The 27,774-nt window shown below is 56.1% G+C and overlaps 12 protein-coding genes across 12 annotated transcripts; 5 read left to right on the forward strand and 7 right to left on the reverse strand.

Annotated features, from left to right (window-relative positions):
- Positions 1–565: 565 nt before the first annotated feature.
- On the forward strand, positions 566–2,364 carry L226DRAFT_617256 (uncharacterized protein; the record flags this gene model as incomplete). Its single annotated transcript, XM_067687005.1, has 3 exons — positions 566–745; positions 803–910; positions 976–2,364. 3 exons carry the CDS (start codon positions 566–568, stop codon positions 2,095–2,097), a joined length of 1,410 nt encoding a protein of 469 aa, XP_067529361.1. The 3' UTR covers positions 2,098–2,364.
- A 207-nt stretch (positions 2,365–2,571) lies between these two features.
- Positions 2,572–3,281, reverse strand: L226DRAFT_617257 (uncharacterized protein). The gene is made up of 5 exons (XM_067687006.1): positions 3,243–3,281; positions 3,027–3,113; positions 2,884–2,961; positions 2,734–2,802; positions 2,572–2,659 (listed from the first exon to the last, which is right to left on the reverse strand). Exons 2-5 carry the CDS (start codon positions 3,084–3,086, stop codon positions 2,639–2,641), a joined length of 228 nt encoding a protein of 75 aa, XP_067529362.1. The 5' UTR covers positions 3,087–3,113; positions 3,243–3,281; the 3' UTR covers positions 2,572–2,638.
- Positions 3,282–4,069: 788 nt separating this feature from the next.
- On the forward strand, positions 4,070–4,392 carry L226DRAFT_433340 (uncharacterized protein; the record flags this gene model as incomplete). The annotated part of the gene is made up of 2 exons (XM_067674727.1): positions 4,070–4,230; positions 4,296–4,392. Coding segments are annotated over 2 exons (258 nt in total), but the record flags the coding sequence as incomplete, so codon positions are not given.
- A 1,453-nt stretch (positions 4,393–5,845) lies between these two features.
- L226DRAFT_540327 (uncharacterized protein) lies at positions 5,846–6,627 on the reverse strand. The gene is made up of 3 exons (XM_067681842.1): positions 6,374–6,627; positions 6,209–6,313; positions 5,846–6,155 (listed from the first exon to the last, which is right to left on the reverse strand). The coding sequence occupies exons 1-3, from the start codon at positions 6,608–6,610 to the stop codon at positions 6,024–6,026; spliced, it is 474 nt and encodes a 157-aa protein (XP_067529364.1). The 5' UTR covers positions 6,611–6,627; the 3' UTR covers positions 5,846–6,023.
- Positions 6,628–6,868: 241 nt separating this feature from the next.
- L226DRAFT_617259 (uncharacterized protein) lies at positions 6,869–8,815 on the reverse strand. Its single transcript, XM_067687007.1, has 3 exons — positions 8,641–8,815; positions 7,817–8,578; positions 6,869–7,758 (listed from the first exon to the last, which is right to left on the reverse strand). The coding sequence occupies exons 1-3, from the start codon at positions 8,798–8,800 to the stop codon at positions 7,217–7,219; spliced, it is 1,464 nt and encodes a 487-aa protein (XP_067529365.1). The 5' UTR covers positions 8,801–8,815; the 3' UTR covers positions 6,869–7,216.
- Positions 8,816–9,542: 727 nt separating this feature from the next.
- Positions 9,543–10,849, reverse strand: L226DRAFT_472813 (uncharacterized protein; the record flags this gene model as incomplete). Its single annotated transcript, XM_067676488.1, has 4 exons — positions 9,543–9,802; positions 9,863–9,980; positions 10,040–10,277; positions 10,647–10,849. 4 exons carry the CDS (start codon positions 10,847–10,849, stop codon positions 9,543–9,545), a joined length of 819 nt encoding a protein of 272 aa, XP_067529366.1.
- Positions 10,850–14,219: 3,370 nt separating this feature from the next.
- L226DRAFT_563700 (uncharacterized protein) lies at positions 14,220–16,258 on the reverse strand. Its single transcript, XM_067683576.1, has 2 exons — positions 15,866–16,258; positions 14,220–15,816 (listed from the first exon to the last, which is right to left on the reverse strand). The coding sequence occupies exons 1-2, from the start codon at positions 16,199–16,201 to the stop codon at positions 14,398–14,400; spliced, it is 1,755 nt and encodes a 584-aa protein (XP_067529367.1). The 5' UTR covers positions 16,202–16,258; the 3' UTR covers positions 14,220–14,397.
- Positions 16,259–17,269: 1,011 nt separating this feature from the next.
- L226DRAFT_526987 (uncharacterized protein) lies at positions 17,270–18,314 on the reverse strand (the record flags this gene model as incomplete). Its single annotated transcript, XM_067679084.1, has 4 exons — positions 17,270–17,293; positions 17,355–17,599; positions 17,675–17,783; positions 17,868–18,314. The coding sequence occupies 4 exons, from the start codon at positions 18,312–18,314 to the stop codon at positions 17,270–17,272; spliced, it is 825 nt and encodes a 274-aa protein (XP_067529368.1).
- Positions 18,315–19,986: 1,672 nt separating this feature from the next.
- On the reverse strand, positions 19,987–21,407 carry L226DRAFT_540332 (uncharacterized protein). The gene is made up of 4 exons (XM_067681843.1): positions 20,843–21,407; positions 20,664–20,775; positions 20,354–20,604; positions 19,987–20,268 (listed from the first exon to the last, which is right to left on the reverse strand). Exons 1-4 carry the CDS (start codon positions 21,281–21,283, stop codon positions 20,239–20,241), a joined length of 834 nt encoding a protein of 277 aa, XP_067529369.1. The 5' UTR covers positions 21,284–21,407; the 3' UTR covers positions 19,987–20,238.
- A 491-nt stretch (positions 21,408–21,898) lies between these two features.
- L226DRAFT_313549 (uncharacterized protein) lies at positions 21,899–23,561 on the forward strand. The gene is made up of 3 exons (XM_067673833.1): positions 21,899–22,308; positions 22,368–23,460; positions 23,520–23,561. The coding sequence occupies exons 1-2, from the start codon at positions 22,154–22,156 to the stop codon at positions 23,287–23,289; spliced, it is 1,077 nt and encodes a 358-aa protein (XP_067529370.1). The 5' UTR covers positions 21,899–22,153; the 3' UTR covers positions 23,290–23,460; positions 23,520–23,561.
- A 49-nt stretch (positions 23,562–23,610) lies between these two features.
- L226DRAFT_540333 (uncharacterized protein) lies at positions 23,611–25,315 on the forward strand. Its single transcript, XM_067681844.1, has 3 exons — positions 23,611–23,866; positions 23,927–24,037; positions 24,395–25,315. The coding sequence occupies exons 1-3, from the start codon at positions 23,774–23,776 to the stop codon at positions 24,995–24,997; spliced, it is 807 nt and encodes a 268-aa protein (XP_067529371.1). The 5' UTR covers positions 23,611–23,773; the 3' UTR covers positions 24,998–25,315.
- Positions 25,316–25,559: 244 nt separating this feature from the next.
- L226DRAFT_495143 (uncharacterized protein) lies at positions 25,560–27,738 on the forward strand. Its single transcript, XM_067677508.1, has 2 exons — positions 25,560–26,122; positions 26,176–27,738. Exons 1-2 carry the CDS (start codon positions 25,679–25,681, stop codon positions 27,529–27,531), a joined length of 1,800 nt encoding a protein of 599 aa, XP_067529372.1. The 5' UTR covers positions 25,560–25,678; the 3' UTR covers positions 27,532–27,738.
- Positions 27,739–27,774: the final 36 nt, after the last annotated feature.

Genomic DNA, 27,774 nt, shown 5'->3' on the forward strand with positions numbered 1-27,774 from the left:
CTAGGAGCATCCTCAGGTGCGTATCACTTCCAGATTCAACTCAGGTATCTGGCCGCCTGTCCTGGGGCTCTCAGGGAGATGCAATTGGTGAGTAATCACAGCCGATCAGCTCGGTGCACGTGACATATATGTTAGCACCTACGTGTCCGGATTCAGAAGATAGGTAAACACCTTTCCCCAGACAACCTGAGGGCTATAGTCTCGCGTATTAAAACGCTGTCCACTTACCGATGACCTTAGCTTCGTTAGACTTACCAGTCGACTCTCAACATCATGTTGAGCACGTTGCGTCACGGCGTGACGCACGCGTCAGTCACAGACATCATTAAGGGCGCCTGTCACGCTGAGGGACTACTTCTTCAGCCACCACCACCCACCCACCGCTACTCTCTCTTCCTGTGCGCTCCCGCACACAACTCGCACTCTACAAAGGTCATTATATACCTTATACGGGTGCGCACAGCTCCTACTGGCCTCGAAGTGGTCCAGTTCCATCATCTACCAGGGTTCGGCACGCCAGTACCTCCCGTAACCACTAACCTTCCGAATTACAACTCAACGAGCCATGGCCCACAAGACATCAGACGGCGATCTACCCATTATTGGGTCTCCAAACGTTACAGTTCGGCCTCCAAAGCGGTCTGCGCCTTCCTACAGCGAACGCGCCGAGGCCCGCATGATACGGCAGAAGCTGCTGGAGATGGAGCAGGAGTTCGAGGAGCAGGAAGCCTTGAAGAATCATCCGGTGAGTAACATTCATACTGGCAGACATGCACATATTTAAACGGAAGTCGTTGGGCAGGAGGAAATGAGGATCTTGAGGGAGTCGGTAGCCTCTGTGAAAGCCGAGTTCTCCCCCCTCGATGGCCAGTCATGGGACACCCCGGCGGGTCGAGAAGAACTTGCTAGGGTAAGTGTGATACTCGTTTTTGGGTGGCTACTTTTGTCACTGAACGATGTCCCTCTTCCACGTAGCATGCCCAGCGTGCGGCACAGAGAAAGGCTAACCACACGCCGAGCCCGGCTCGCCTGCGCGCGTCTCGTCTCACATCAAGACGCTCCCGCTCCTCTCTCCGGTCGTCGACCGTCTTTACCAGGAGCAACATCACCTCTCAAAGTGCTGCCGTTCCACCTGGGACGGCCAATGTATCCGACCTGTCGAGGGAGGACGACTGCATGATCTTCGACCGACCGACGACTCCGCTCCCACCAGACCTCGAACGTGATCTGGCGCGGACTCCTCTCCCAAGCGTTCCCAAGGCCCACGTCTACGCACAGAGGCCTCGTACTGTTTTATTTGGTCTTGAGCGGGAAGATCACTCGGACGACTCAGATGATGAGAGTGATGTGACTTTGCACGCAGAGCTCCGCACCCCGAAGCCGCGCGGCCCGGAGAGTCCCAAAGCCGTCTCAACAGTACCACAATCCTCTAACAAGCAAGTTTCCCCCTCCCCTCACAAGTCGTCATCGCGGCTTCCGCGCCCGACAAGAAGCCAACTTGTTCCCCCTCGTGGTCACACTGTATCATCTTCTGCACGCCCGCCGGTCTTCTCCAGGCCGGACCGTTCAGCTCTCGTCGCTGCTGCTTCTTCCTCGGGCTCAGCCTCTACTTCCACGACGCTTGGTAGGAGGCCATCACTATCTCGCAGCGGTCACGGTGATCCTGCCAAGACGTCCTCTCCCCCGAAGTCGCGCAACATTCTGTCCAGCTCCCGGACTTTAAACCGAGGTTCTGTGTTCTCCCACCCGTCGTCGTCGTCTTCGACGAGCACCAAGGCGCGTTCGCTTCCCTCGCAAGGCAAGCTGCGGCCTCAGGCTGCCTTCTCGTCCTCGGCAACGAGGAAGACGTTCCTTGAGCCTCGCGTCGAGTCGTTTAGTGTCAAGAAGTCTGTAGCCACGGCTCCGAAGGCTTCATCTCAGAATCTCATAGCCTTCCCGCGAGCGGAGTCGGAGGGGCCGGCAGGAGCAGGGCCATCGAGTGCCGGACCGAGTGCGCCTCTTCCGAGGCGCAGGAATGAGACTTTGAAGGCGCCGCTGGAGTCGCGTTCCAAGTACTCTACGGTGACTCCCCAGGCTCGAACGAGGCCGAAGAACTGAAGGATGATCTGTCGTTTTTCTGTATTGGGTATTCTTATATGGGTTTGTTTTGTCGCACGTTCGCAATCTTCCTTGTTTCCGAGTCGCATACTATGTTTTCTTCTCCACATCATCGCTATTCCTCAGGCTATCCATGCTTGCTATCGCCGAGCATCCATCCCATCGTCCAGAGAGTTCTGAATCCTGTACTCAAGCACGCGGAACATCTACCCTTCCTCTTTTTCTTTAACCTTGTACTTTACCCTCGACACTTTCTCCAGTATCGCCGGATTCACAGGTGTCATAAGTGTCGCTATCTCGAGATCGAATACATAGGCCGTGTGGCCGTGTTGCTTGTCACTTCGTCGAGCATGAAGCATGAAGCATGAAGGCAGAACTGGTGTCCATCGATATGGAAACTGTCCGCTATGTGCACCTTGGCTGATCGATGGCATGTATACAACAGTCACCCTCCCTCGAGCATATTACCCATAAGCTCTCGTTTGCTCGTCGCTTCAAGTGTTAGTACAGTCATTTTGGTAATCCTCGCTACGGCATCCTCCTAGTAAACCGGAGCACGGCCCTACGGGGTAGCATCAAGCGTGCTGTATCAGTCTCTCCGCTACCTTGGAGAAGACTCAGCTCGCCAATACATACCTTGAGGAAGTCCGGCGCGTTGTTCCGTTTGATCACCCAGTTGCCGGCCCAAAAGTTCTCCTTGCGTGCCTGCGCAATCAAGGGCGCGGGAAAACTCGAGGTCAGCAAGTGGTTGTGTACGAGTACAGAACAGCCTGCGGATCGACGTACCTCAACGGCGGCCGTGGGCTCCGCGGCGCGGCACTCGACTTCGGGAGGGTTGCAGACGGTCTGGTGCACATCCTTGGCCTGTCGGTGGAAGGTCCGAGCACAAATCAGTAGCATGGCTCGCCGCTCGAATGATTACTGCGTACCCCGACACCGGAGGCGAGGACGCCAAACAGGATGAGAGTGAACAGAGCGGTGGGCTTCATGATGGTACGGTAGTGTGGTGAGTAAAGCTTGAAGGCGGCGAGTGCGGTATGTCGAGGGATCTGAGAGGTTAGGTACAGTATGGACGTTCTTTTATACCTGTCCCTTCGTAAGCCTGCTCGAACCCCAAGATCTGAGGACACTCACTGTCAGCTCACCGACGCAGGGGACCTCACCGCGTTCGCACACCAGAATAGCAACTCAACAGCACGGACGTTGCTTGGTACGCCTCCTGCCCATGAATGGTTCACCCATGAACGATGAGCGGTCACAAATCCCGTTTGCGGGCTAAAGCGGGTATGCGGGCGCGCGGCGGTGCATGCCACGGCTCGTTCATCTATTCAGTAGTATGTCACCATTTCAATGTCCAGCGGTGGCATGTACGAGCATGAAGCGCCTCGCCCGGGTTGAATTTGACTGGTATGCTGAGAGCTCGCTCGAATTCAATATCGAGCGATATACGATGAATAGCACGTTGCCGTCACTTTTGGCCTAATCTCACCGGCGCGGGTGTTTTACGACAGTTCAGAGGCACCTCTATTTCAATCGCGAGCTTAGCATTGAATACTGAGGACTGGGTTGGCGCTGTGCGCTTCTCCCCTAGATGTGAGGTGCGTATTCAAATTTGATTTAGATGAAAGACCTACTTTACATCTGCACATTTTCACGGAGCATTGGAACGCGCGTGCTCTCGTTCTCAGGAGCCCTATAACATGGCGGTGAGATGCGAAGACAGGTGATGCCACATGATTCGCACCATGAGGATCTTGCGTCGTGCTTCCATGTTCCTGCTCCTAGTCGTGCACTCTGCCAGAGCCGCCGACATCAAGGCCGTGAACGTACGTCCTCGGCCGTTAATCTCGTCATAGTGAAAGCAGACTCACCTCGTTTGTCCTGTTTCCCACCCGCTCAGACGTCTTCCTCAAGGCCCACGCCATTCGTACCTGTTCCGGTTCCAGCTTCAGACGTCGTCGATGCCTACACATACGCCTGGTTCGTCGACGCGGACGAAGAGCAGCGACTAGCCAAGCTCCTCGGGCTAGAGTCCGAGTCCGAGTTCCACGAGCTCGACTTCCTTGGATTCTACGCAACCGCCCCGCCCTATCCATGTCCCCGTTGCGGGAAAGAGACTGAGTTCATCGACTGGTGAATACCCCCGCTTTTCTTGCTGGATGATGACGGACGACTGACTGCAGTGACTTCTGGGACAGGGTTTTCACCGCGCTCGAGCGAGGCATCCATTCGCGCGAGTGGATCGTTGCCTCGTTGAAGGCGGGTAGGAACTCGAAGAAGGGACCGCACGACGTCTATTGTTCTAGGTGTGGACATCTCACTGCGTTCCAGGATTTGAGTGGGGAAGAGGGTGGTATGAGCGACATTGTGCATGCTACGGTGCTTCTGATCTCCGCAAGTTTAAGCTGGTACCTCGATAGCTGATGATTTCGCAGCCGTACGACCGCACGACGAAGACGTTCGCTCACTCTGTACTCGATTTGTGACAGCCTTGGTCCGCGGCGGTGCAGTGTAATCGTTCGGCTGTGTGTCCCCGGAGTGTCGAACACATGGCCTAGAATCTGGATCCATCAATACATGCTAATCACTGTATGAATATACGGATGGACTGTACAGACGCATCATGTCAGGCCTTGTAGTTTGGCCTAGCCCAGGAAGTCGCTTCACTGTGCGCGGTGTGCCACACCGCCCAAGGTACTGTACTGTGTGAGGGTATCTGCCAACAGGATACCGAAGTTGGCTACCGCATGGTGAGTACTCAATTCGTACCTCAGCCTGCTACACGCAGGGTTAAAGCACACGTTCGAGCGGGTGATTGTGGGCGTATTCTCGCGCTGGCTACGGCATCCGCGATCGGGAAGAGCATAGGAAGATGTACGCGGCCCAGGATGGCGTGTGTGGGCGTATCAGGCAATTTAATGCTAATCTTGTCCAGCGCCGTCTAATAACTTGATCAACTGACCTCGTAGTCTAGTATCTTCGGCGGGTTCTAGACGATCAACGAGCGTGGAACGTGCATGGGGCTGATCGACAGGGAGGAGACGCGGCCTCAGAAGGATGGCCTCGACATTGTACTGACAAGGTCGAGAGGATATGCTTGCATGCCAGTGGCAAAACGGACGCATTACAACTGTGTTGACCTCGAGTTAGATGCTACGTTTCAGAGTCGTAGAGGGACGTACGTGGGACCTGGCAGGTTGTTCTAGGACGACTCATCTGAGTCACCCCTTGCATCAATATATTCCTCCCCATACAAGCTCGAGTCGATTCCCAGTATGCATGCGAAAATTTGCCAAGAAACGGTCGCCAAAATTGAAGTCGCCAGCTGGGACGGATGTCGGAGAAACGGATAGGCCCAGAGCTGGATGCCGTAGGTGAGACCGAAGGTATAGCGCGTGGCAATTTTTTTTGTTTTTCAAGAAAACCATTACAATCATGACACGGAGTCGTAGAACGAGAGAGGGTGCAGAAGAGAGGAGACAAGTCACAAGGCGGCATCGACGAGCGAGCGCCGAAATCCTGGCAACCCAAAAGCGCCCGGTACCGGAACCCGGCCCGGATGCCGCCAGGAATTCGTCGAATCTCACCACCGTATTCTCCGTATATTTTCTCGACGGTAACACGAACCCTCCAGCTGTTTTGAGCAGGCGCGAAGAACAAGACAGTCTTATATCGTTGACCACAGAACCCAGCACCAACTGCGCAATCAGCTGTATCTGACCCGTCGGACGGAAACAGCGAACGTGCCACCCGCAATTCATGATGAATGGTACGTTGCATACATATAAACCTCGTTCTGGTTGAATTTTTTGAATTGAGTTGACTTCATCTCACTTCTCTGTGCTGGAGATACTTGTTACCAGATTCATGTTCACTGCGAGAGCGTTCCTCTTCTGACCCGGTTCGCGATCACAGTACGATGATGATCACCCGGTCAACGCTCCTCCGTTTGGTATCGGCTCCGCATCCACAAGTCCTTGCACCCATCTCATGACAGCCTCAAAGCCTCTTCCAAGGAATACGGCGCCGACATACGCATCCATGATATAGCGAGTCTCCTGTGCAGCGATGAGGCACAACGCGACGACGATGCGAAAAATACTGCGCGCACCTTCGGGTCGTGCATATCCACGTCAGCTGTGTGGCGTACTTTTTCCCTCCACTTGTAGCCCTCAACCCATCTCTCGACCAGATCCGGGAGGTTGCTGAACTGGACCTGCAGAAGCGTCCGCTAGTCAGCCATCTAGAGAGTTTTGAACAGGTGTGTCCTACTCACTTCCATCTCCTCGGCTTTTAGCAGCGGCTGCTGACTAAACAGGAGATACATGTAGGCCGCCTCCAGGACCTTGCTCCCGATCATCGCGAGTCGTACTCCGTCGCCAAAGGGAGAAGAAGAGTCCGAGTTGGGATTCATCGGCGGACTAGGAAACCTCACGGATTGGTGAACGAAGATCTCGAGCATCGCCTCGCCGTCGATTTGCGGGGCCGGGGGTATCTCAGTCTCGGTGTGCATCGTTGGACAGTGGAGACAGCGCACGGCAAGGCTAATTTGATCTATTGGGGTGCCGGAGGGGAATATACCATCACCTCCTCTACCGCAGCACGAACGAGCAGATGGATCTCTCTGTGTGTGCATGAGTGTCGTGGTGCGAACTCAGCGGCACCGTTTACCGCAGCAAGCAGGGCCTTCAGCCACTCGGAGCGAGGCTGACGGATGAGTCTTCGATCACTGGTCACTTGAGGGGCTCGTGTGCTGCAGCAAGCCTGTTCCCCGCTCACCTCTCGTTCTGAATTTCTGGGATGTACTGTCCCCGACGTGAAGTACTAGACTCTACAACCCGTCACCTTGCGGAATTCCATATACCGACATAGTCGCATGTTTCGGTTCCCGTGCATGGCGTATTCGTGCGCTGAAACGGCATCCTGCCTCCTCGTACACGTTCTTCGTAATCCGCCATGCAATACCAACACCGTGGAGATACGTACTGCAAGTCCGCCACATCGCTCTTAATGGTCCATAATCCCACTCTCAGCTCGTCGTCACTCCCATACGGGTCCATGGCGTCCTGTAGGATTCACACGTAAAGCGAGATGTACAGTATGTGGCAACACACCCGGCTCAGGACGCCGGACGCTGCCTGACCGAGACGTCGAGCGCGATCCCAGCCTGCTCGAACCCGCGGAACATCCCACTCCGAACCGCTGCAGCCTTCCGCACGCACGCAGCCTCACCCGCCTCCCTATCTCCCCAGAGGACCCCGAGCATCTCGGGCTCCTCGATCTCGACGAAGAGTCGAGCGAATTCCGGATAGTCAGGGCCTGTGAGTACGCCTGCGAGCGCAGTGCAAGCGGCGTGTCCACAGTTGCGAAGGCTGTGAGCGGTCGTGATCAAGTGGAGCTCAATCTTCTGTAGCGCGGGGAAGGGCCCGACAGTGGCGGACGATGTCCCGTTCAGTGAATCCGAGTCGTATGCCCCTGAGAATAGACGAACGGCCTCGTCGAAAAAGTACGACGAGATGGGTGGGCCTTCATCCGGCGTCGAGGGCATGCCCATGTGCACCATCCGTACGGAGGTAGTGTCCTCCGCCTCGTAACGGATGCTGAGTGTGCAGAGGGAAGTGCATGTCTGGAGTGCGTCGTAGACGCTGTTTACCGTCTCTCCTGATCATGAGAGCACACAAGTCAATCTCTGCAGCGGTAACGAGCGTGTAGGACGTACTTTCAGCGGGGAAGGTGTTGTACTGATGGAGTGATTCAAGTTCCTCGTCCCCAACCGAGACGTCATGCAATGCAACTCCGACATGGTGCAGTTGGGGTCCTATGGCTTTGATGATAGGGAGCCAGCCAAGGACGGTTCTCGCGTCGAAGACCTCGAGCGACGTGACGGAGCTGAGGAGACCGGCTGAATGCATGAAGGCCTGAGCGCTGTGCAGGGCACGAGCTGGAGCGGCGGTGTCCGGGTGTTCAAGTTCAGCTGCGAAATTGATCGCTACGGAGAGGGACACTGTCTTCAGTGAGAGATTCCGAGAAGCAAGGGTGCCGGTGAGGTCCAGGACTCGCGCGACCGGGGATGCCTTCGGCTCGGATGGCACACCCGCATCAACAGGTTCCCGGGGAGAGGAAGACCAGGGAAGAAACTGAACGTCCTCGCATTTCAGTGTCTCGAGAACCGGCATGGCCTGGATAGTCGGAATGATGTCTGCGAATGACGCGAACGCAAAATTCACGAGTCTGAGCGAGCGCAGGTGCGACAAGTGTGCGAGACGAAGATGACTGAGGACGGAAGGGGTCCATCTAATCATCTCGGCTTCGTCCGACTTTCTGACCGCGCGAACCTCTACAGCTCGAATATAGTCTGCGAGCCTTGAGTTGCGGTCGAGCAAGGATCTCAGCTCCCGGGCTCTGTCATCCGCTTCCCCAATGCGCGACATAGGGCCTTCCGGTTCTTCCCGTATTTTGGCGGAGTAGTCAACCAACCGACCTGCAAGACAGTCAGCAATGACCGCGTCAGATGCTGGAAATGAAGAGAGTCATGCAACGAACCTGAGTATGGGATCACGACTTGAGAAAAGAGGTGGACGCGTGAACGATGAGCCCAGTCGCGACACACGAGAGCACATGTCCCTAAAGCACGGTGGTCATCCTGCAAGAGATCGATGGCACTGTCGAATATATCTTGCGAAAGGGACACCTTGGAATCCATCAGGGGGTAATGGTGTGAGAGTCCCTGTCACGTCAAGCCATGGACGCCGGCGCCGGTATATATAGTTCGAGCTGCGTAAACCTGTGCCTTAGGTGCTGTCAGGAAGCCTGCGATCTCTAGCTGTCATGTAACGTTGCGTAGCACCGTCATGAGCGTATACACATACTGTTTCTCTCAGCGTAGATTGAACGGGTTTCGAATGCATCACAGTACTGCAGCAAGTTAACATTCTGCTCGGTGGCCGTCGGGGACCAATGTCAGACTCGTCGCCGCTACTGCTGCGGTGGTTTGGGTCCAGTTCCGCGCTCATGAGCCGTACTAAGCGACGTGCAAGCAACCCTGGTAATCATGCAAAGTGGACGAGACGAAGGGTAAACAACGGGCGAAAACTCGTTGCGTAGACTATCCGACTGATTGATCACCTTACGTAAAAATTATGACAACCTTCCTATCTCGCAATCCACCAAGATGATAGATAACATGTCTTCAATCCTCGGAGGTCATCCTACACTACCATCCGGTAACATGAAGTCCATAGGAACGATGCACAAATAGTTCGGGTTCATAGTTCGAAACGAGTCGATGTCTCTAGTCAATGGTTCGAAGGGAACAATGTCTCTAACCAGACACGAGCGCAATGTTCGGGCATGCACGCGGTAAACCATTTTCTCCTCGTTCCGTGTTCACGCTGTGACGAATTTGAACGTCTGCAACATGTCCTGTCAGTATATCCCGGCATATCTCAAGGGTGTCTAGGACATACCGTGATCTCGCCCCCGCCGAACGTCTTCATATATTTCTCCGGGTCGGCAGTAATGACGAAGTTGTTGTCGTCAGAGAAGTACAGCACCGTGACGCATGGGGTGCTCTTGTCGGTGTTCACCCATGAGACGCTGAGGTACTTGTCGCCGTTGACGGACCATACGTTCGACTCGACTGACTCCTTGAGACCCGTCGCGCAGGTAAAAGTGTTGTCAGCGCGGACAGCAGGACCACGGCGCTCTGCAGCACGCAGAACTATTAGTAAATGCTCGATAGGCAGGGAAGACGAACGAAGCGAACCTTTGTGGACACCACCGAGGTACGCGTAGTTGTAGGAGCCCTGGTCGAGGTCACGTTTCGTACCGTGGTTGGAGGACCCGGTGATGAACCCGAGGTAATCAAAGTCGGCGGCTCCATTCTGAACCCAGCAGCGTGTCAGCGCCAGCGAGGACAATACATACACGAAGACGAACTCACCAACGTCATGATGTCGAAAGTGTCCTTCTTGTCCGCGCAATATGACAAGGACACAGAGAGCGCCTCCGAGGCGTCCGTCGTGAACTCGTACTCGCCGTACACGTTCGTGTTCATAGACACGTAGCCGGTGGCCTGTCCCTCCACCTTCGCCTCGATGTACCCGGTCTTCGCGACGCATGCAGGAGACGAGCTCGGACGAGGGCTGGGCTTGTGGCTCGGACGCGGGCTGGGCTTGGGGCTCGGACGCGAGCTCGGAGTGTTACGCGGACGCGGGCTCGGATGGTGGCTCGGACGAGGACTCGGACGGGGACTTGGGCGCGTGCTCGGCTTGCGGCTGGGACGCGGGCTGGGTTTGCGGCTCGGTGTCGTGCTCGACTTGTGCTTCGTCGTCGAACTCGACTTGTGGCTGCTCGTCGTCGAGCTCGACTTGTGACTCGTCGTAGAACTCGACTTGTGGCTCGTCACCGAAGTCGACTTATGGCTCGTCGTCGAACTCGGCCTGTAGCTGGGTCTCGGACTGGGCCGGCGGCTCGGGCTGGGGCGTGGCTTCGGCTTCGGCTTCGGACTGGGACTCGGGCTCGCCTTAGCGCGACGACGCCCATAGAACGGGTTGTTCAGCGGGAGCCCACGCGCAAGACGCTGTGCGTTGGTAAGATACACGGCGGACTTGGGGCGGAGCGACCGAGTGATGATGCCGACGGGGTTGACGTGAGGATCGTCATCTGTGGTGGTGCGACTAGGCACGGCAACGACTGCCGCGACCGCGAAGGCGGCGACGAGGAGGGTGAGGACGCGAGAGAGAGACAGCATCGTGATGATAGGGGGTGCAGGGTGCGCGCCAAAGGCTGGGTACCGTTGAGCTGACCGTGTAAGGGCAAGGTAGCGGTAGGGAGGCCGGCGATGGAGAGATAGGACGACGGAGGGATACCTTTATACCCCGACCCAACGCCAGTCGTTCGCAGCACATCGCGAGTGGAACGCGAGACAAAGAGAAGTTTGCGGATGCAAACGCAGGTCTGGCCCTCCGAGGATTCGTCATAGAGACTCCTGTTGGATACTGCCACGGACCTAGACAGCCCGTGCGGATGTATGGCCTGGCGGATGCAAACTGTAAAAAAGGGTACAGAACGCAGAGGAGTACTCGCCAGTCTGATTGACGCCAGATCACTTGGCATTGGGGTTGGACGTATACTACAGCTCGCAAGATGTTTGGCGAGGCAAGTCTTGATTCATGATGACGCCGTGACCATTGTGGACGAGTACTGAGAGCGGACGACGCGAAGTGGTTTGCAACCGCCAAACGTATCCAACCTCCGCCGCAGAGGGACCACGGGCAGAGGGAAAACCTGCGAAGCCGATGCTGGGAATACGGGACCAATCATTGCAAAGTAGACCGAAACACAGGAGGAGGAAGACGAGAACATACTAGGGATCACAGCCTCGGGCGGATGCAAACGGTCGACATGTCAGCGACAGTCCAGAATCGAACGGGGGTGAGAGGACGTACCACTCATCCGTTCTCAGGCCGATCGGAAACACCGTCGAGACTGGGCGGAATAACGCAACCTGTCGAAAAAGGAGAAGGGGGCGGTCCTCGGGAGAAGCTTGGCGGATACAAAGGTGGGTTGTGTCTAGAATCCGAAGGTGTTCATGAGGAGCGAATCCGTCTCGCGGCTAGTTACAATCGAACTTCGAACTTCGAACTTCAATTTGACGAGTAACAGCTCGCAGGCGTAGCTATAGAATATGGGGAGGCAAGCGCAAGTTGTAGTACATCTGCAGACGGGCGGCGAGGCGAGTTGTGATCGCAGCCGAAGGAGCGACTGGTCCATATCCGGATGTGGAGTCGATGCTGCCATGCGGGCCCAGGATCCTCCTAAAACATACCTCCTATGCAACAGGATCAATTGCGAATCGGACTAGAGCTGAGAAAGACCACTAACGATCATCAAACGAGGGCGTCCGGGACGTCTTGCATCGCGACCAAGCACGCAAAGCGAAATGAGGGGTCAGCATCCTGAAAGCCATCGGCTCAAGATGACAAACATCGACGCACCACTGCATAAGCCGCACCTGCACCAAATTCATCGGTGGATTGCGCTTCCAGTAACCTTCGAAGGAGTGAGGCTGTTATTGGTCTCGATCATCCGGGGCCCGAAAGAATTGGGAAGCGGTCCAGATCAAAGTCTCAACGCGTCAAGGACATCAGACTATGAACAGTTAGTCTGTATGGACTAACATCCTCATCGTCCTGGGCATGGTATGCAGGGCACATCGGATGTATCCTAAGGGACGAAATAGAAGTTCTGGAAGGTTAATCGTCAGTTTCTCTGCCCTTGCGAACTCGAAACAAAGTAGAAAAATCGAAACCGTAACACGAGGTCCGTAGCAACTTGTCCACGTTGCCTGCCAGCACATTCCACGAGCTTCTGGTCCGAATACACGCTTCCGTCCGCGTTCACCTACGCCGGGAGCAGCTCGTTTTCCGCGCCTATATGTGCGACTCGTAGTGCAAGTACGTTTCCCACGAGCTCGCGCACGATACCACGGGCCCGTAAGACACTGCAGCCGAGGGGTAATCATAAGCACAGAAAACGGAAAGGGGAGGTACGTACCTTGCCGGAAGCCTTGTCGTCGGTGTTGACCTCGGGGCCCACGGGGCTGCCGAGGATAAATGAGCAACCAGTGAGGGGCGTCGGCGCACCATAGCGAGGATGTCAAATGCGCCGGTCGTCGTCTGCGGGCAGATTGTGACCGCAAGCGCCTGCGACGCAGTGCGAAGTCTCGCGATTTGGCACGGAAGCTCGGAGACGAAGTCCGTGAGGAAGACGTTGACCTCTTCGAGCTGGGTCCACACAGCCCGTACTATCAACGTTCCCGCTGGCCTCCATTGAGTCGCTTTCGCTGAGGTACTGCTAGGCCGAGCAGCCACTTGAAGCCTTCTCGGCATCTCTGTCAAGCCTCAGCTGAGCAGTAGCTATCTGGGAAAAGACGTGGTGGAATTCGTGAGCATTGCGATGAACTTCGATCCATAGTAATACTGCGACATACTATGAGTCGCGTCTTGAGACCCGCCTCGCGTAGCTGGCACTCTCTCATATACGATACCATCAGAGAGACAGAAGTAATCCTGCGGCCGCGTTAAGTCAGAAGGAGACTGCATTGATGATCCCTTCAGCAGACTCGCGTGAAGACCAATTGAGGCGGCTTCATATCCACGGCCGGGTTGCGGTGATAACGTGAAGCCCGAAGTCGGTAGTAAGGACGTGTGTGGGAGGTTGCTCTCTGGTATCAGATGTGAGAAGTCTGAACCAAGAGAACGAGTAATTCTGTGCAAGAGTACAGAACATGACGGTCCATGAGCAGGAGTTGAGAACTTTAATCTGTTTACTTGACTCAATAAGCGGCAGTAGTACCGTCTACTTACTTGGGCTTACGACATCATTACAACCCAGTGACGCCCGGACTCTTCCTTCTTACTACATACCACTTTTGTCCTCGCGGTTCCTCAGCTACGCACTACGCACAAGCTCAGCAGTCGTCTGGACGCTACGATTCATCAGTTCCATCTATACTTTGATGTCAAGGCCCAGCGTATGCCAAAATTCCAGTTCACACCGTAACGCGTTTCACGCTGCCCTCAATAATCTCCACTCGTCCAAATCGCTCGAATCTGGCCTTCCTAAGGTCAATATATGGAGGGCTGCGTTATGCGTATATGGTGGGGACCAGAGTCTGGGCTATGGTCCGTTAGTATATATCACGTATGTGAGCTCTCTTCCTTCCATTCTGTCACTCGTGCAGTTCGAACTGCATGGCGTGGCTCGAAGCTTCTGAGGATCGTCCGACGGCTTCACATCTCTGTTCTCCTAAGATCCACTCAAAAGACACTGCCATCGTCGCCCGAGGCATGAAGAGACGAGTAGGACCGCAACTGTCGAGACCCGCTGGCGCGGCAAAGAGATCAGGAAGGGTACTAACTTGACAAAATGGCCATGGAACCCCAGAAAGTGCAGCTCGACTACAACGCGATCCTGCGACCGAGTTTTCGTACGTTCCAAATTGGCTGTGCGCGCAGCCGCTACTGAGCACTGCAGGCAACATCAATTAATGGTCTCTACGACTAGTCGCGATCCCGAATATATATGGGCTCAAGAGCGACCTTCTCCACGGTGTTGCACTTATCAATGACATTCCGGACAACCAGAAGGACGACCAGAGCTGCCCAGTAGATCGGCAGCGATACACAAGAAGGGCTGAGGTGGTGGCTCCTAATGGAAGCGCGACGGGCGGCACATGTAGGAGGGTATATAATGGGCCGGTGCGTAGATACTCGAATATTATACAGTCGTCGCCGGTCAGTGCTCGCACATGTTGAACTCGAGCTCGTACACCTTCTCGTTTTGCTCGACAACAAACTTCGACCGCTCCTTCATGAGCGCCGCGCGGTGCTCCTCCGCCTTCTCGCGCGTCATCACGCCGGCCTTGACGTACCCAGTGACCATGTCGAACAGTTCGACTGGCAGGCTCTTCATCGCTGGTGCCTTCTCCAATTCGTCCATCGACCACTCCGCTTGCTGTGGCGGTACATGTGTCGTCGACAGGATCTCCGTCTCCGGGTTGACGAGGAAGAAGCACAGAATCTTCCGATGCCCAGGCTTCGACTTGTCCGCGAGCTCAAACGCGTCGACGTGGTGCTGGTACGTGTTCGGAAACGCGACGCACTTGTCCTTCTCCGCGACGACGTGCCCCAAGCTCTGGTTCTTTGCGTGTTCGCGTCCGAATCCATATGCAGTGACGTATCCACGGTCGTCCGACTGCTGGTAGCGCATGTAGATGCCGTCCTGCGTGCCCACCGTGGCGCGGAAGTCGAGGCGCGACTCGGTGATGTTCTCGCATGCGTAGTAGTACAGCCCCGTGGCGACGATGTCCTCGTTCGCCATGCCCTCGACGTGCCACGCTCCGCCTGCATACGTCGGGCTCTCGGGAGTAAGGACGATGTTCGCGAGCTTGACGATCACCTGCAACTTGCGGCCCTTGAGTGAGTACTCGACGCGCTTCAGGACTTCCGGCTCGCTGGGCATGCCCAACCAGGAGCGGTTGCGGCGGAACGACTTCTGCACAGGCTTCCTGAGGAAGGGTGGCGTGAACGGGGCAGGGTCTGGGATGATGGGCCACTGGTGCTCGTGCTGCCACGCCTCGTACGTCTCGCCATAATCTTCAGGGCGTGGAGGCTGGACATCGTCGTACCATCTGCACGCGTCGACCTGGACAGCCAGAGGCGGCTCGTCCGAAAGGACATCGGAGAGGACGCGTTCAAACATCGGGACGAAGCGCGCGAGGATAGACGTGATGGGCCGGTACATCGCGGCGTGGCGGGACGGGTGCAGGTTGTTGATGTATCCGAGAGCTTGAACCTCGCCGCTGTCGGATACAATGAAGTCGGTCGGGAGCCACTGATACTTGTGAGAGACGACGTAAGGCTGCCAGCGGGCGTGGTCCGAGAGGTCTGGGCGGCGCCCCGTGTACACTTCATGCGTGAGGACCTCGAGCGGATCGCCGTTCCTCGCGTCTTCTTTGCGCACGTAGGACTCGCCAATGATCAGACAGTAAAGCGACGGGTGTACGAGATCGAGGACCTGCTTGTTTGATCCGGGGTGCCAGTCCTTCTGCTCTTCAGGCACGTCCTCGAGGACAGAGACAGCCTGGATCAGCTTGTCCTTGAGGTCAGTGGGGATGAGCGACCTCGACTCATACACCTTAGGAATCGATGTCGCCTGTGCACACCGTGTGAGCTAAGGCTTATCTACCCAGTAAGAAACTCACAAAGATACCGGTGTCGGGGTCGCGCTGGGCGGCCTCGTACTTCAGTTCATCGAAGATGTAGTCGATCTGTGCCTCAGTGATCGTGTCGCGCGGCCATTTCTTGCTATCGTCCTCGCAGATGAAGCGCTCCTCACCTCCCCATAACTTGTCGACTAGGGCACGGTCCTGTTCGACGATCTCCTCGCGCCACTTCTTGGTGATAGATGAATCGTGCACTTTCTCCCACCAGTTTGGCTTAGAGCGAATCTTGCCAGAGAAGAACCGCATGCGGAGCTCGACAAGGGTGATGGGTTCGCGCTGCTCGAACATGAATGGCGAGGGGAATTTCGCGGACATGGTGTGACACGCAGGTGTGAGTGTTGGAGGACTTTACGCGAGTGTCGAGAGGCCTTGACGTGAGTGTCGATGGACGAGACGGTCTGAAGGCTTTATACAGCCCGACGGCGCCCAGCCGATATGTAGACTGACAGCGGCTAGTCTATACCCGACCTGACGACATAGCCTCCCCGTCACCAGGCACGCGCCCTTCGCCATTTCTGGTCATGGGGCGCGGGGTGCGGGTCCCGCGGTCCCGCCTTGAAGGCGCGAGGAACAATGACTCTTGCAGAAATTCGAGTCATACATACGTGTCGCGGACAAGGAATAGATCACAAGCGTCGGGCTTGCCAAGAAGTCTAAAGGCGTCTGATTCTCAGTGTGCCTGGTCTCAGGCGATCCCAACAGATTATTCAGAGGTCCGTCCAAGTTGCGCGGGACCACAATAGCGGCGGAAGAACTTACCTCAAGTCAACATGAGAACTCCCTGCAAGAACACCTGAGGTCCTGAATCCCATCGTCATTGAATAGTAGAGGGAATATCGTTCCGTCCACGCTAAAGAAAACATACTCTGCGACGAGTCCGTGTTCCGCAAGAGCCAAGGGGCCCGTCACCGTTCGGACTCTGCTGGCAGACGGGTAGCTCGAATACGTTTCCTGGATCTTCACCGACTGCTGCGTCGGGCACGGTCCCGAGCTCGCGGCGAGGGTCAAACGAGCGAAGGTAAGGAGCGTGGGGTGTGTTCGAAGGCGTGGAGAGCAGAGACAGCGATACAGAGAAACTCTAGAGTGTCCGAGAGAGAGACAAGTAAGGGTCCACTAGTACTGATTGCAGACCCTGCAGCGCATGCCCTATGCTCAAGATCCAAGATCGCGCAAAAGACGCCGAGGTCTCTGCTGCTGTACCTGAACAGGGAAACGACCACGACAAGATCACAATCTACACCACCATCGTCGTCTAAGCAATCTCATGATATTCGTGATTGAAACGCAAAGATACCTTGAACCCAAGCTTGACCTATTACGGAGACACTACAGTAGATGCCTTGAACCCAATCCAACGACCCGCCAACGAAACGCTGCCACATCCTAGGCCGGAACGAAGTAGAAGGTCTAAACGTGGAAGGAGCACGCCATGAGTGGCTTCACACAGACTGAGAAGACGAGAACTTACCGCGACATCCACAGCGCCGTATGTGCTGGCAAAGTCCTGCACGTTCCCGACGATGGCAAATGCTTGAGTACCCGCCGCCGGGACGAAGACGATCTCTTGCGCGGGGACGCTGCCATCAGTGTTGACCCACGATGCGAGAAGCTCGTTGTTCGCGCCGAAGCGCCAGATGCTGGACTCGTAGTCGACAGCGATGTTGCTCGCGGCGGAGAACGCGTTTGCACCAGAGACAGGAGGGCCGTGGGCGGCTACGAGGAGGGGAACGGGGTGGAGTTGAGCCGTTGTTGGCCGGACGCGGAGGTAACGAAGAAAGAAAGACGTACCCTGCGTAGTACCGGCGATGTAGACGTAGTTCGCGTTGTTGCCAAGGTTGTCGTCAGAGCTCGCGAAACCGCGGACACCACCGAGGTAAGGGTAAGCGGCAAGTCCGTTCTGTCAATATACAGATGACACGTCAGCCGCGGGCTGAAGCAAGGTAACGTCCGCCAAAGAGGAAGAAGTACATAACAGACGTACCCGGGTGAGTATATCGAAGGTAGTGCCTGACTCGCGGCAGATCGAGACGGAGACAGCATCGGCGCGGTCCGTAGTGAACCCGTACTCGCCAAAGTCGTTTGCGTCCATGGAGACGTACCCGGTGTTGGCCGTAGTGCCGCTGACGGGATCGGTGAGGATGACACGGATGGTGCCCGTTTGCGCTACACAGGCGGCGGACTGGCGGGCCTGAAGAGCGCGACGAGCGTGGGCACGAGGGCGGTTCGGGGGGAGCCCGCGAGAGAGGCGTTGGGCGTTCGTGAGGTGCACCGCGGGGTTCCGGGCGAGCGAGCGGGCGACAACACCGACGGGGTTAATGGGGGCAGCGACGTTCCGGTCAGTACGAGTGGGGCTGACAACATCAGGGGCCGCCAAGGCAGAGGCCGCGAGAGCAGCGACGAGGACGACACGGAAGAAGGAGGCGAACATATTGAGTAGACTGTGTGGTAAGGAGTGTGGTGCTTGCTAGCGATGTGAGGCCGGCGGGAGGCCGTAGGCTGTCGGGCAGGGGGGGAGGAGCTGGTGGAAGTTGGTGGTCAAGAGAGGAGATGCGGCTGAGACGAGGCTCATGTTGGTTTTGAGTGACGTGCGCGGCTGACTGGATGACCGACAGTGACAGAGAACGTTGGCTGGAAGCGAACACCGGGAAGAGCGTGAAGGGCGATCGAGGGTCCGTCTCCATGCTCGAGGGTATCCTTGGAGACACGCACGCACGCACGCGTCCGCAGCAAACCTCGAAACACGAAAGAGACTCAGGATGCAACTCCTCCGGTAGGCTTGTCAGTACAGAATCGATGGACGAGCGAGGGCAAGGTCGACGACTTGAAGATGTTGGGTGCTGCACCGATCGACAACGCTAAGAATAGTCCCGCCGATCCGAATCTGCATCGACCACATACGGTCCCAGATTCCCAGAAACCAGCTAGACACTGCGTATACCATCCAAGTTGTGGGAGTCGTCAGTCAAAGTCCGTCCACGAGCAAGCATCAATGTCTCCGGCGACGCTTCAAGTCGGCGAGTGTCGCGAAGTCAACGATCCGGTTACCCAGGCCCAGGTGATAGTTCGGATACCCAAGCGAGCGTGAGTGTCTGCAGGGCGATGAGCGCAACATACGCAAGCCTCCATAAACATGCCCTTGCATCCGCTGGAGAGTCTACAAATATCACTGATTGCGAACGACGTGAGCTACGTATGCCAACTCGTGCAGACGGATCTGATACTCACCTCGTTCAGTAACTTCTCCGACCTCTGCTGTGAACTTGTGTTCGTACACATCGTCAAGGCATTCCACGGATACTATTAAACTTTTTCAAGGGTTAGCGATGGTCCGGTTCCAAGTCGTACTAGTCTAGTGCCGCCCCACCAACTGCCAGGCGGCAGGAGCCCCCCCCCGGCTACAGCCGACTGGATTGACGCTCGCGGTCTGGCGCGGAATTCGAACCCTCGTGAGAGCAACTTGGCCAATGCATCACTACCTTGCAAGTTGTGTTGACACGGACGTAGTGATCAAGGTGTATGGAACGTCCTAGTCCTTGACGACATCTGACACAATTTTGCGAGGTACAGTAAGTATTTCATAGCCTTTGTGATCACGATCTACCTCCTGTACCTCCTGGGTCAGCGCACTCGACCTCACGATCATTACTACAAGCTACAGACAACCCCTTCTGGACCGAGACGGCGCACGGCCTCCAAAACGCCGCTTTTCCCTGCTCCAGGTTCGGGGTAAGGGGCTTGCAGTTGCCACAAACGCCGGTGCCCATAGTACCTTGTCGCATAGAATCCCTCTCCTCACCACGCCGTAGCCATATGCGCCTTCTGGGTCTTATACTTGACAGCTATATTCGATCCTGAGCGAACAATACTTCACGAGCAGAATCTTTGATAAGAGAATGGAATTGCGTTGCGCTCCATTCGGAACCGTGACGTTGACAGGGGCCAATTGCTCACTGAGTCACTTCAGCGAAATGACGACATCATACTTAGCTTTCGCGGACAACTGTCACCGAGTGAGAAGCCAAGTACATCGCGTTGACGTCGATTTCGAATGAGCCTCATGCTCGAGTCTAACTCTCCGTTCCTTCGACCATGACTCAAGGGTCCAGAACTGGTCAGAAATAGACCCTGTATATTTGAAGGCTACAACGAGCAAGGGCCCCAAAGGCGCTGCAATTTAAATACATCATGGCATACAAAGACAGTGTGGTTGTACTTTATACTGAGCTAGCGTATACATAATTACAGTCCGCAAGGTCCGAGAGTAAGCAAAGGTGTGTCCGAGCAGTGTCCGAGTCAGTCAGATTGTTCGCCGACCCGGAGGCCGGAAGAGTTTCCGAGAAACACGCTTCAGACTACTTCGAGTCAGCACGGAACCGGAATTCCTGTGAAAAAAAACAGAGGTCAGAACGTCATCCTCGTCCCGTCCAGCGCTCGAGGCCCGAGAGTCAGCAGGTGGAAAACACGCACATAGACGTCCGCAGGGCCGAACTTGTTCACGTAGGCGGAGTAGCCGGCGGTGACCACGAACGAGTCGTCGGTGCCAGATACGACGTGGACGATGACACCGTCGACCCGCTTGCCGTCCGAGTTCACCCAGGAGGGTGTGAGCGTCTTGTCCTTGTGATCGAGAGACCACACGTTCGATTCGACCTTGCTCGTTTTGCCGGTAGCAGCGTCGAACGAGTTGTCGCCGGAGACAGCAGCGCTTCCGCTCGCAACTATGGGCAATCGACGAGCAGTTAGCGAGGGAGATCACGGAATAAAGCAAGAGACGTACTCCGGCCGGTTCCTCCGACGTAAGCGTAGTTGTAGCTGGTCGAAGAGAGGTCGTCGTTTTTGTTCTTGGAACCGCTGATTAGGCCCAGGAAGGGGTAATCGGCCAGTCCGTTCTGCGAGCGGGAACAGTCAGTATCGCAAGAAGCTCTCGCATACCATGTGCACTAAGAGTCAACGTACCTGAACGTAGATGTCGTGTGTACCAATCGCACTCTGGCACAGGGTGACGTGCAGAGCCTTCGACTTGTCAGATGTCGACTCGTACTCGCCAAAAGCGTTCACGTTCGTCGACAGATACCCAGCGGCAGTGGTAGCGTTCCCAGCGTAGACTGCGATCTTCCCCGTCGACTCGGCGACGCAGGGAGTTGCCGACGTGCGAGGGGCGAGGACAGCCCGGCGGGCGCCGTAGGCACGGCGAGGGCGGTTGGGAGGCAGCCCGCGCGAAAGGCGCTGCGCGTTGGTGAGGGGTTCCCTCATCGCGAGAGAGCGGGTGGCGATGCCGACGGGGTTGACGTCGGCGTAGGCCTCGCGCGCCGTGCGGGTCGGGTTGGTGTCTGGGACCGCGAAAGCAGACACCGCCAGAGCGGCGGTGAGGAGGACGTGGGTGAGAGACACGAACATGGCGACAGGGTGCAAGGAGCGTGGAGGGTTGTCGATTATATTGCTTGCACGGCCGTGGATAGGAGTATGTACCTTGGCGAAAACGAGCAAGACTGACGAGCACGAGGAACACGAGGGAGACGAGGTGGCCCAGTCACTTCGATCGACCTGGGCTCCCTCGGTAAATATGGAGAGCAGGCGCGCGTAGGAGACGCGATCGCGATGACGAAGGCATGGTTGAAACGTGCAGCAGGCCAGGCTTGTGACAGCTGGGGACCTTGCCCAAATGCAGGCCGATCTCTGCTGTTTGGTAGGGTTCTAAGTTGTTCCGGTCGGAACGGGGGAATGGACCCTCGGACCACTATGCCCGGCTGTGCCTGAACCAATGGCCGTTCCGTTGCACGTCCTCCGTCTCCGACGTTCCGTCCGTACTTACATGACGGGAAAACATCCAATCTGACAGAGGACCCCAATGGAGCCTGGAGGATGGATGTTTGAACTTCATTCGCACTTCTTCGAACGGTTCGGAAGTATTGGCTCATGAGCCATGGGCATGATGAATGTGAATTTCTGCGACGAGAGTGTGTCACGATCCTACGGAGAGCTGAAGAAGACCCATTCATCGAGGCCCCGGAGCGGAACGTCTCGACGAATGACATGGGATCGAAGATAATGAGTCTGACAAAGTTGGCAGACCTCTCCTCGGAAAAAGAATCCATCCGGGACCCACCTCTCCTTGGTAGACCCGGAACCGGACGTTCTGGAGCGTTCAACGACCCACCCCAAGAACTCGAACACGTGTCACGAGAGGAGGCAGCGCAAAATTGACCACGCACCCGGAGTAGCAGGGAGTAGCCTGTGTTATAGCGAATCTCGGCTTGCCGTGGTCGAATGGTTGGCCTGCATTCTGTTCGAGCTAACATTCCAGCAAGTCTTGAGCTCGTTGTCAGGGGTTCCCATCGTGTTGTAATGAACGCACAGCGAACGAAGCTCGGTGCACGGCCCGTACACGGGCAATGCGCGGTATGTGTTAACGTGCAAGCACCGTAACCAGTGTACGTCAGTTCTCATGCGGTCGGACTGTGCAGGATGACAAAGGACTTACGTGCACTCCCTGTACCAAGAGCTCGTGCATGCTCATTACGCAGTGCCGGAGAGACTTGGCCAGCGAGGGAAGAAATGGAGTTCATACCCGCTCGCTCTTGTGCCCCGCAGCACTGAGCAGTGTTGAGCTCTCCAGCTACACCGGCCACAGCATCTCCGCCTCCACCAGGGCATTCACTTCTGCGTCCAGGCCGAGGATGGACTCTCCAATCGGCTCACCCGTGGAAAAAAAAACCTTGAGCTGTTCACATGCATGGGTTTGCTTCGCCGTGAACTGCGAAAGCGAGGCTCCGGAGAGCAACCTGCCTCACGCAGTCGCACTCTGGCGGAGGCGCTCCTATCGTGAAACACGATACGGAGCTCCTTCGGGTCGCTCAAAGAACTTACTTCAAAGAGCTGACAAAGTTCTACTCTCCTATCCGTCGGTCCAGGACAGGTTTCCAGTTGGCGAGGCGCAGGCCCGGCCCGCGAGGGCGTCACCTTACGAAGACGTACAGGCTTTCTGTCATGCACGTCAGAAGACGCTATCTAGCATATGGCGTGGAAGACTCACCAAGCTGTTAGGGCTCTCGCATAACGTCCGTATCCTGTCCTCCCTCATCGGCATCCTGAGGTCCCGCAGGCAGCACGTATCCAGTTCATGCGCCCATCCATCGCGCCGAATCGGTGTCCATATTCTCGAGGTGCGAGGACTCACCCATCTCCAGAAATCGCCGAGGAACGTGGCATGCTCTGGTCGACATGCCCGTGTTTCGCGACTATACTGTGAAGCTTCGAGGAGAGCGATCCGGGAATGCGATCAGAGCGCGCGGTCGAGAGGTGTGGTTCGGCAGGCCTGTACATGGAACCCGAGGGGGCCACAGAAGAAACTTGCCATCATCCTAACGCGTTCCCGCAGACTTCAGCTGCAGGATTTTGAATAACGAATCCAGGAACTCGAAGTCGGACTGGAGACCGGTGAAGCTTTGAAGTGTGAACAAACGAAGGTTTATCATAATGCTCAAATGTGGCAGTTTCTAAGGCTCGAAAGAGGTCCAAAGAGCGTACTTTGCGAATGGCTCCGGCAGTTTCACAAAGGAGAGCTGGCAGTGGTGGTAAGCGCCCTCTTCAACTGTAACAAATAAATAATAAATCTTATTGTATGTCTATCTAGTTACTTACTTCCTTACATAGTTCCGACTTACTTTTATTGCCGGTAAGTAACACAAAGCCAAACCCGCCAGGCCAGGTCCGAGCCGGGTCGCGACTGTCTCACATCCACCACCACCACTACACCTCGACCTCGTCGTCGTCGTGGCTAGACTCGTTTCGATACTCCTCGTCCTCATCTTACCGGTCTACGCTCTCCAGCCACTAGCCGTCAATCACCACTCCTAACTTTGAAGACACGGTAAATCCTCAGCACCGATGAGCGAAAGAGCCCAAGCACGCATGGTCAGGCAGAGGATCCTTGAGTATGAGCAGCAGTTGGAGGATATAGAGGCCATGAAGATGACTCCGGTACGTCGTCGCTTCTCTCTCGTCTCGTCATGGTTGGTTCACGCGAAACATGTTCGGAAGGAGGAGCTGAGAACTTTGCAAGACTCATTCGCTGAGGTGAAGACCGAGTTTGTAGACTTGGACGGTCAGTCTTGGGAGACTGCGACTGCACGGGAGATGCTCGTCGATTGGGTAAGTCGTCCGGTCTTTGCGCTCTGTTGGTGTGTTAGTGGATCCGTGAATACCGCGCCGCTCTTCGAGGCAGTGGTTTTTGAAGAGTCTTCATCGTGCTTCGGCTTCTGAGCTCTGCCCGGCTAGAATCTCCGAGGAAGTAGGACTCCACAATGTGTGAAGATGTGGTCCTTTGCGATATCGACGTCACGAGAGCGGTAGCGTTCATTCTTCTGGACGAAGTAGGCGTCGCGATTCGGCGGGTGGTTACCGCCTCTCGATCAAGTCAACCTAGCGGTTTTCCTCTAGGGATTCGCCCGCCATATTCTCCCAAGCATCAACATCAGGACATCAAACTGATAAGTTCTTCACACATAGCATGCACGGCAGGCGATGCGTGAAGAGCCCGTTCCTTTCAGTCCCGGTGGCTTACGCATGCGACGCCCGCAACCCCGACGCTCTCTATCGGCCCTCGTATCCCCCTCCCCATATTCAAGTTCACAGGCCATCGCGGTCGTCGAAGATGAAGACGTCTTCAGCGACGAAACAGTCCGAGCTCGGCCTGGCAGGGTTTCTCGTATCTGTGCCATGGTTCTCCCCACAGTCGACGACGACGACGACGATCCCAATGACACCACACTCACATCGCCCCCTGATCTCTCGAGCTTGGTGCGCTCAGGTTCATTCCAGCCACCGGAGCCGTCTGCTCACTGGGGATGTGCGCCCACCTTGTCATCTACCCCTGTGTTCACATTCACTGACGGTTCCACTTCTCGTTCCTTTTCCGCTCCGGCCTCCACATACGACCCACCCGCCAGCGCACCGGGGAAGGCCGTACTTTCCAGTTCCCCGACACTAAACCGGGGTCCGTCTCTCTTCGACGCAGCCACTGTGCGTGCCGGACCTTCGAAAGACACAGACAGCGTCGCAATGGCACGGCCGAAGTCCCGCATGGGGTGGAATATATTCGACGAGGACTAGTTGCTCCTTGGAGTGAGTGATCCGCTGGACGCTTGGTTTTTTGGACGTTGGTTCCTGTATCACGAGCTTATGACTTAACGATTCGCGACAAGCCTGTTCACGATTCTCTCAACCTCTCGGACGGACGATCTGGACTGTCGTGCACATCTCCTGCCCTCTACTTACTTCCGTTGACCCCGTACCCTGGACCGTCTGTATCAATAGCATTACTCCCCGCGTTGCTATGCTGCTGTTCAGTCTCGCTGTCGTATACCATACCCATCCCGTGCTCTAAAATAATATGTCGTACCTACCTTGTGTGCAAGTATTATGCTGTCCATGTGCGTTAAGGCGTGTCCTTATTCGTCTAGACTCGAACAGTGAACTTGCCTGTCTACTGATCATACCCATGCACACAGTGGCTGAGGACTCAAGGTGACTCACGAGTCACGACTAAATAATACCGACGGACATCATCTCAGATCTGAGCTGCGGGCAACACAACCGACGTTCCGAAAAGCACGGAACACACTCAGGCACTGAGGTACCTCCCAAGCAGGCCGTCTTGGTCCGTACCGCGACAATCCTGATATAATCGAGGCAGCACAGAAAACGCGCCCCAAGAAACATCGCGAACTGGTGTATGCCGACAACCGTTCGAACCTCGACTCAACCCTGTACTGATATCAACAGTAGTACGCCATGACAGCCGCCGAACACGAACAAGCGCAGGACGCGAGCGATCGCGAGCTGGAAGCCAGCGGCGACGAAGAGGAAGCCAGCGGCGTCGAAGAGGAAGGCGGTGACGAAGAAGAAGACAGTGTGACGTTTCTATCCCCGTTCGAGTTCAACGTTCGCGACCCGATCACCCTGGTCGAGCTGCGTTTGCGCGGACTATCGGGGATGATTCGCCAGAAACCACGATGGTGGGAGAAGGTGCAGGACGACGTCCTCGTTGCCAAGTGGCGAGCGGAGATGATCGAGTACGATCGTGTCGCGCGGGCAAAGGAGTGGCCCGTACACCAGGAGGAGTTCTACGGGCCGAAGAGGTGGCCCCGCGACGCACTGACGGACATACAGCTTGACTACGTGTTCGACGAGTTGAGGTATCTCGCCGGGCAGAGAGATGAGAAGACCGGGATCCATGTAAGAGCTGGTTCCAGGTCAGGCACGACCGCACATGCTGACTTTCACTGCAGGCTACCTCCGTACCTGGAGTGTACCAATCCGCCTCGCTCATTCCCGCTGGTCTCAAGCAGGCTCTCGTTCAGGGTGTCGGGCTTCTCGAGGACGTTCCAGCGGAAGAGCAGGATTGGCACCCAGGCTCGAACCATCAAGTACTTGATCTCATCCATCCCTCGCTCTATTGCTTCCGTATTGGCAAGTCTCTCGTCAACACCACCCCCGAGTACCGGTCCCTTCACCCAGAGAAGGATCCGCTGGCTTCATGCCCTCTAGATAAATATCTCGATGACCGCGACGACTTGGACGTCGATAACCTCGACCAAACGATATCGAGGGACTTCCAGTGGCTTCCGACCCTCTTTGAAGTCTCTGAGACTGAGGTTGAATGCAAGGGCTACATCAACAACCTCCACCCGATCAAGCACGCGCCTCTCTACCCCGCGATCTCCTCCATCCTCCAGCGATTTGTCCCTATGTTCGAGAAGGTGCTCTCGGATTCCGCGAGTCCTATCCCGAAGAGGGTCATAGAGGTCGACGTATTCGACTGGTACTCTCATCTCCCGAATCAGGAGCCCGGCGAAGAGGGCTATGTAGCGTGGAAGGCGAACCGCTGGCCACTCATCCCCGATCCCCCGTCCTTCACGCCACCGATCGAGGAGGACCGCGTCAACTTCGACCTCAGGGGAGGCAGCCTGCGCGTTATCGTGAAGCTCGCAAACATCATCCTGACCCCTGAGAACCCCGTGTATCCCGGGGGCTCGTGGCACGTCGAGGGCATGGAGAACGAGAAGATCGTCGCAACGGGGCTCTACTACTACGCCTCGGAGAACATCACCGAGTCGCGGCTCGCATTCCGCATGCAGGTCGGCACTGACCCGGAGTGCAGTGACATGGAGTATCAGCGCAACGACGGCCAGGGCTGGCGGGCCGCCTTTGGCCTCTCGAATGAAGACTCCGCGCTCAACCAGGAGCTCGGATACATCCTCGCTGAAGAAGACAAGTGTGTCGCGTTCCCGAACATTTACCAGCACTGCGTCGAGCCGTTCGAGCTCGCTGACCGCACGCGCCCCGGCCACCGGAAGATCCTGGCGTTCTTCCTGACAGACCCGTTCAATGCCATCGTGCACTCGACGACGATGGTACCTCCACAGCAGCGGGAATGGTATCTGGACGAAATGGAGCGTGTCCCGGCGCTGCGTAAACTCCCGAGGGAGCTGTTCGACATCATCGCAAGCTACGCCCTCGAGGGGACCATCACGCGCGCGGAGGCGGAGGCGGACAGGGAGGAGCTCATGGAGGAGCGGAAGAACTTCGTTTTGCAGCACAACGAAGACGTCTTCGAGGTCGGCTTCAGCCTGTGTGAGCACTAGATATGCGCTTCTCCTCATCATGGATGCGGTCCTATGATCGCGAATTTGTTTCCTGGTTGTTACTGGTAGGCTTGGGACTGGGTACCTGGATATGTACTAGTATGCATGAGGGATTACGTACACCAAGGCATCAATGCTGGCACATTGAGTCTCTTCGCGGACGTCTTCCAAGACAACCTCGAGAAGGTCCAATGGCAAGTTCTGCATCACAGGCGCGTTCGACTGCGGGAAGCGCGTCGTCGA

The sequence above is a fragment of the Lentinus tigrinus genome (genome assembly GCF_003813185.1).
Source record: "Lentinus tigrinus ALCF2SS1-7 unplaced genomic scaffold L226scaffold_55, whole genome shotgun sequence".
In the NCBI taxonomy this organism is placed as follows: Eukaryota; Fungi; Basidiomycota; class Agaricomycetes; order Polyporales; family Polyporaceae; genus Lentinus; species Lentinus tigrinus.

What these genes read in the sequence shown, in the direction of transcription:
- L226DRAFT_540333 (XM_067681844.1), top strand. Translation starts at nt 23,774, where the DNA reads ATGAGCGAAAGAGCCCAAGCACGCATGGTCAGGCAGAGGATCCTTGAG. An exon ending in AGGCCATGAAGATGACTCCG is followed by an intron (nt 23,867 to 23,926) that starts GTACGTCGTCGC and finishes CATGTTCGGAAG; the next exon opens with GAGGAGCTGAGAACTTTGCA. An exon ending in GGGAGATGCTCGTCGATTGG is followed by an intron (nt 24,038 to 24,394) that starts GTAAGTCGTCCG and finishes CTTCACACATAG; the next exon opens with CATGCACGGCAGGCGATGCG.
- L226DRAFT_540327 (XM_067681842.1), bottom strand. Translation starts at nt 6,610, where the DNA reads ATGCACACCGAGACTGAGATACCCCCGGCCCCGCAAATCGACGGCGAG. An exon ending in TAAAAGCCGAGGAGATGGAA is followed by an intron (nt 6,314 to 6,373) that starts GTGAGTAGGACA and finishes ACGCTTCTGCAG; the next exon opens with GTCCAGTTCAGCAACCTCCC. An exon ending in TGGATATGCACGACCCGAAG is followed by an intron (nt 6,156 to 6,208) that starts GTGCGCGCAGTA and finishes ATCGCTGCACAG; the next exon opens with GAGACTCGCTATATCATGGA.
- L226DRAFT_617257 (XM_067687006.1), bottom strand. Translation starts at nt 3,086, where the DNA reads ATGAAGCCCACCGCTCTGTTCACTCTCATCCTGTTTGGCGTCCTCGCC. An exon ending in AGCCCACGGCCGCCGTTGAG is followed by an intron (nt 2,803 to 2,883) that starts GTACGTCGATCC and finishes TTGATTGCGCAG; the next exon opens with GCACGCAAGGAGAACTTTTG. An exon ending in ACGCGCCGGACTTCCTCAAG is followed by an intron (nt 2,660 to 2,733) that starts GTATGTATTGGC and finishes GCTACCCCGTAG; the next exon opens with GGCCGTGCTCCGGTTTACTA.
- L226DRAFT_617259 (XM_067687007.1), bottom strand. Translation starts at nt 8,800, where the DNA reads ATGGATTCCAAGGTGTCCCTTTCGCAAGATATATTCGACAGTGCCATC. An exon ending in AGTCGTGATCCCATACTCAG is followed by an intron (nt 8,579 to 8,640) that starts GTTCGTTGCATG and finishes ACTGTCTTGCAG; the next exon opens with GTCGGTTGGTTGACTACTCC. An exon ending in CAACACCTTCCCCGCTGAAA is followed by an intron (nt 7,759 to 7,816) that starts GTACGTCCTACA and finishes TCTCATGATCAG; the next exon opens with GAGAGACGGTAAACAGCGTC.
- L226DRAFT_495143 (XM_067677508.1), top strand. Translation starts at nt 25,679, where the DNA reads ATGACAGCCGCCGAACACGAACAAGCGCAGGACGCGAGCGATCGCGAG. An exon ending in ATGAGAAGACCGGGATCCAT is followed by an intron (nt 26,123 to 26,175) that starts GTAAGAGCTGGT and finishes CTTTCACTGCAG; the next exon opens with GCTACCTCCGTACCTGGAGT.
- L226DRAFT_540332 (XM_067681843.1), bottom strand. Translation starts at nt 21,283, where the DNA reads ATGTTCGTGTCTCTCACCCACGTCCTCCTCACCGCCGCTCTGGCGGTG. An exon ending in CACACGACATCTACGTTCAG is followed by an intron (nt 20,776 to 20,842) that starts GTACGTTGACTC and finishes TCCCGCTCGCAG; the next exon opens with AACGGACTGGCCGATTACCC. An exon ending in TCGGCCCTGCGGACGTCTAT is followed by an intron (nt 20,269 to 20,353) that starts GTGCGTGTTTTC and finishes TTTTTTTCACAG; the next exon opens with GAATTCCGGTTCCGTGCTGA.
- L226DRAFT_313549 (XM_067673833.1), top strand. Translation starts at nt 22,154, where the DNA reads ATGGTTGGCCTGCATTCTGTTCGAGCTAACATTCCAGCAAGTCTTGAG. An exon ending in TGTGTTAACGTGCAAGCACC is followed by an intron (nt 22,309 to 22,367) that starts GTAACCAGTGTA and finishes CAAAGGACTTAC; the next exon opens with GTGCACTCCCTGTACCAAGA.
- L226DRAFT_563700 (XM_067683576.1), bottom strand. Translation starts at nt 16,201, where the DNA reads ATGTCCGCGAAATTCCCCTCGCCATTCATGTTCGAGCAGCGCGAACCC. An exon ending in ACCCCGACACCGGTATCTTT is followed by an intron (nt 15,817 to 15,865) that starts GTGAGTTTCTTA and finishes CGGTGTGCACAG; the next exon opens with GCGACATCGATTCCTAAGGT.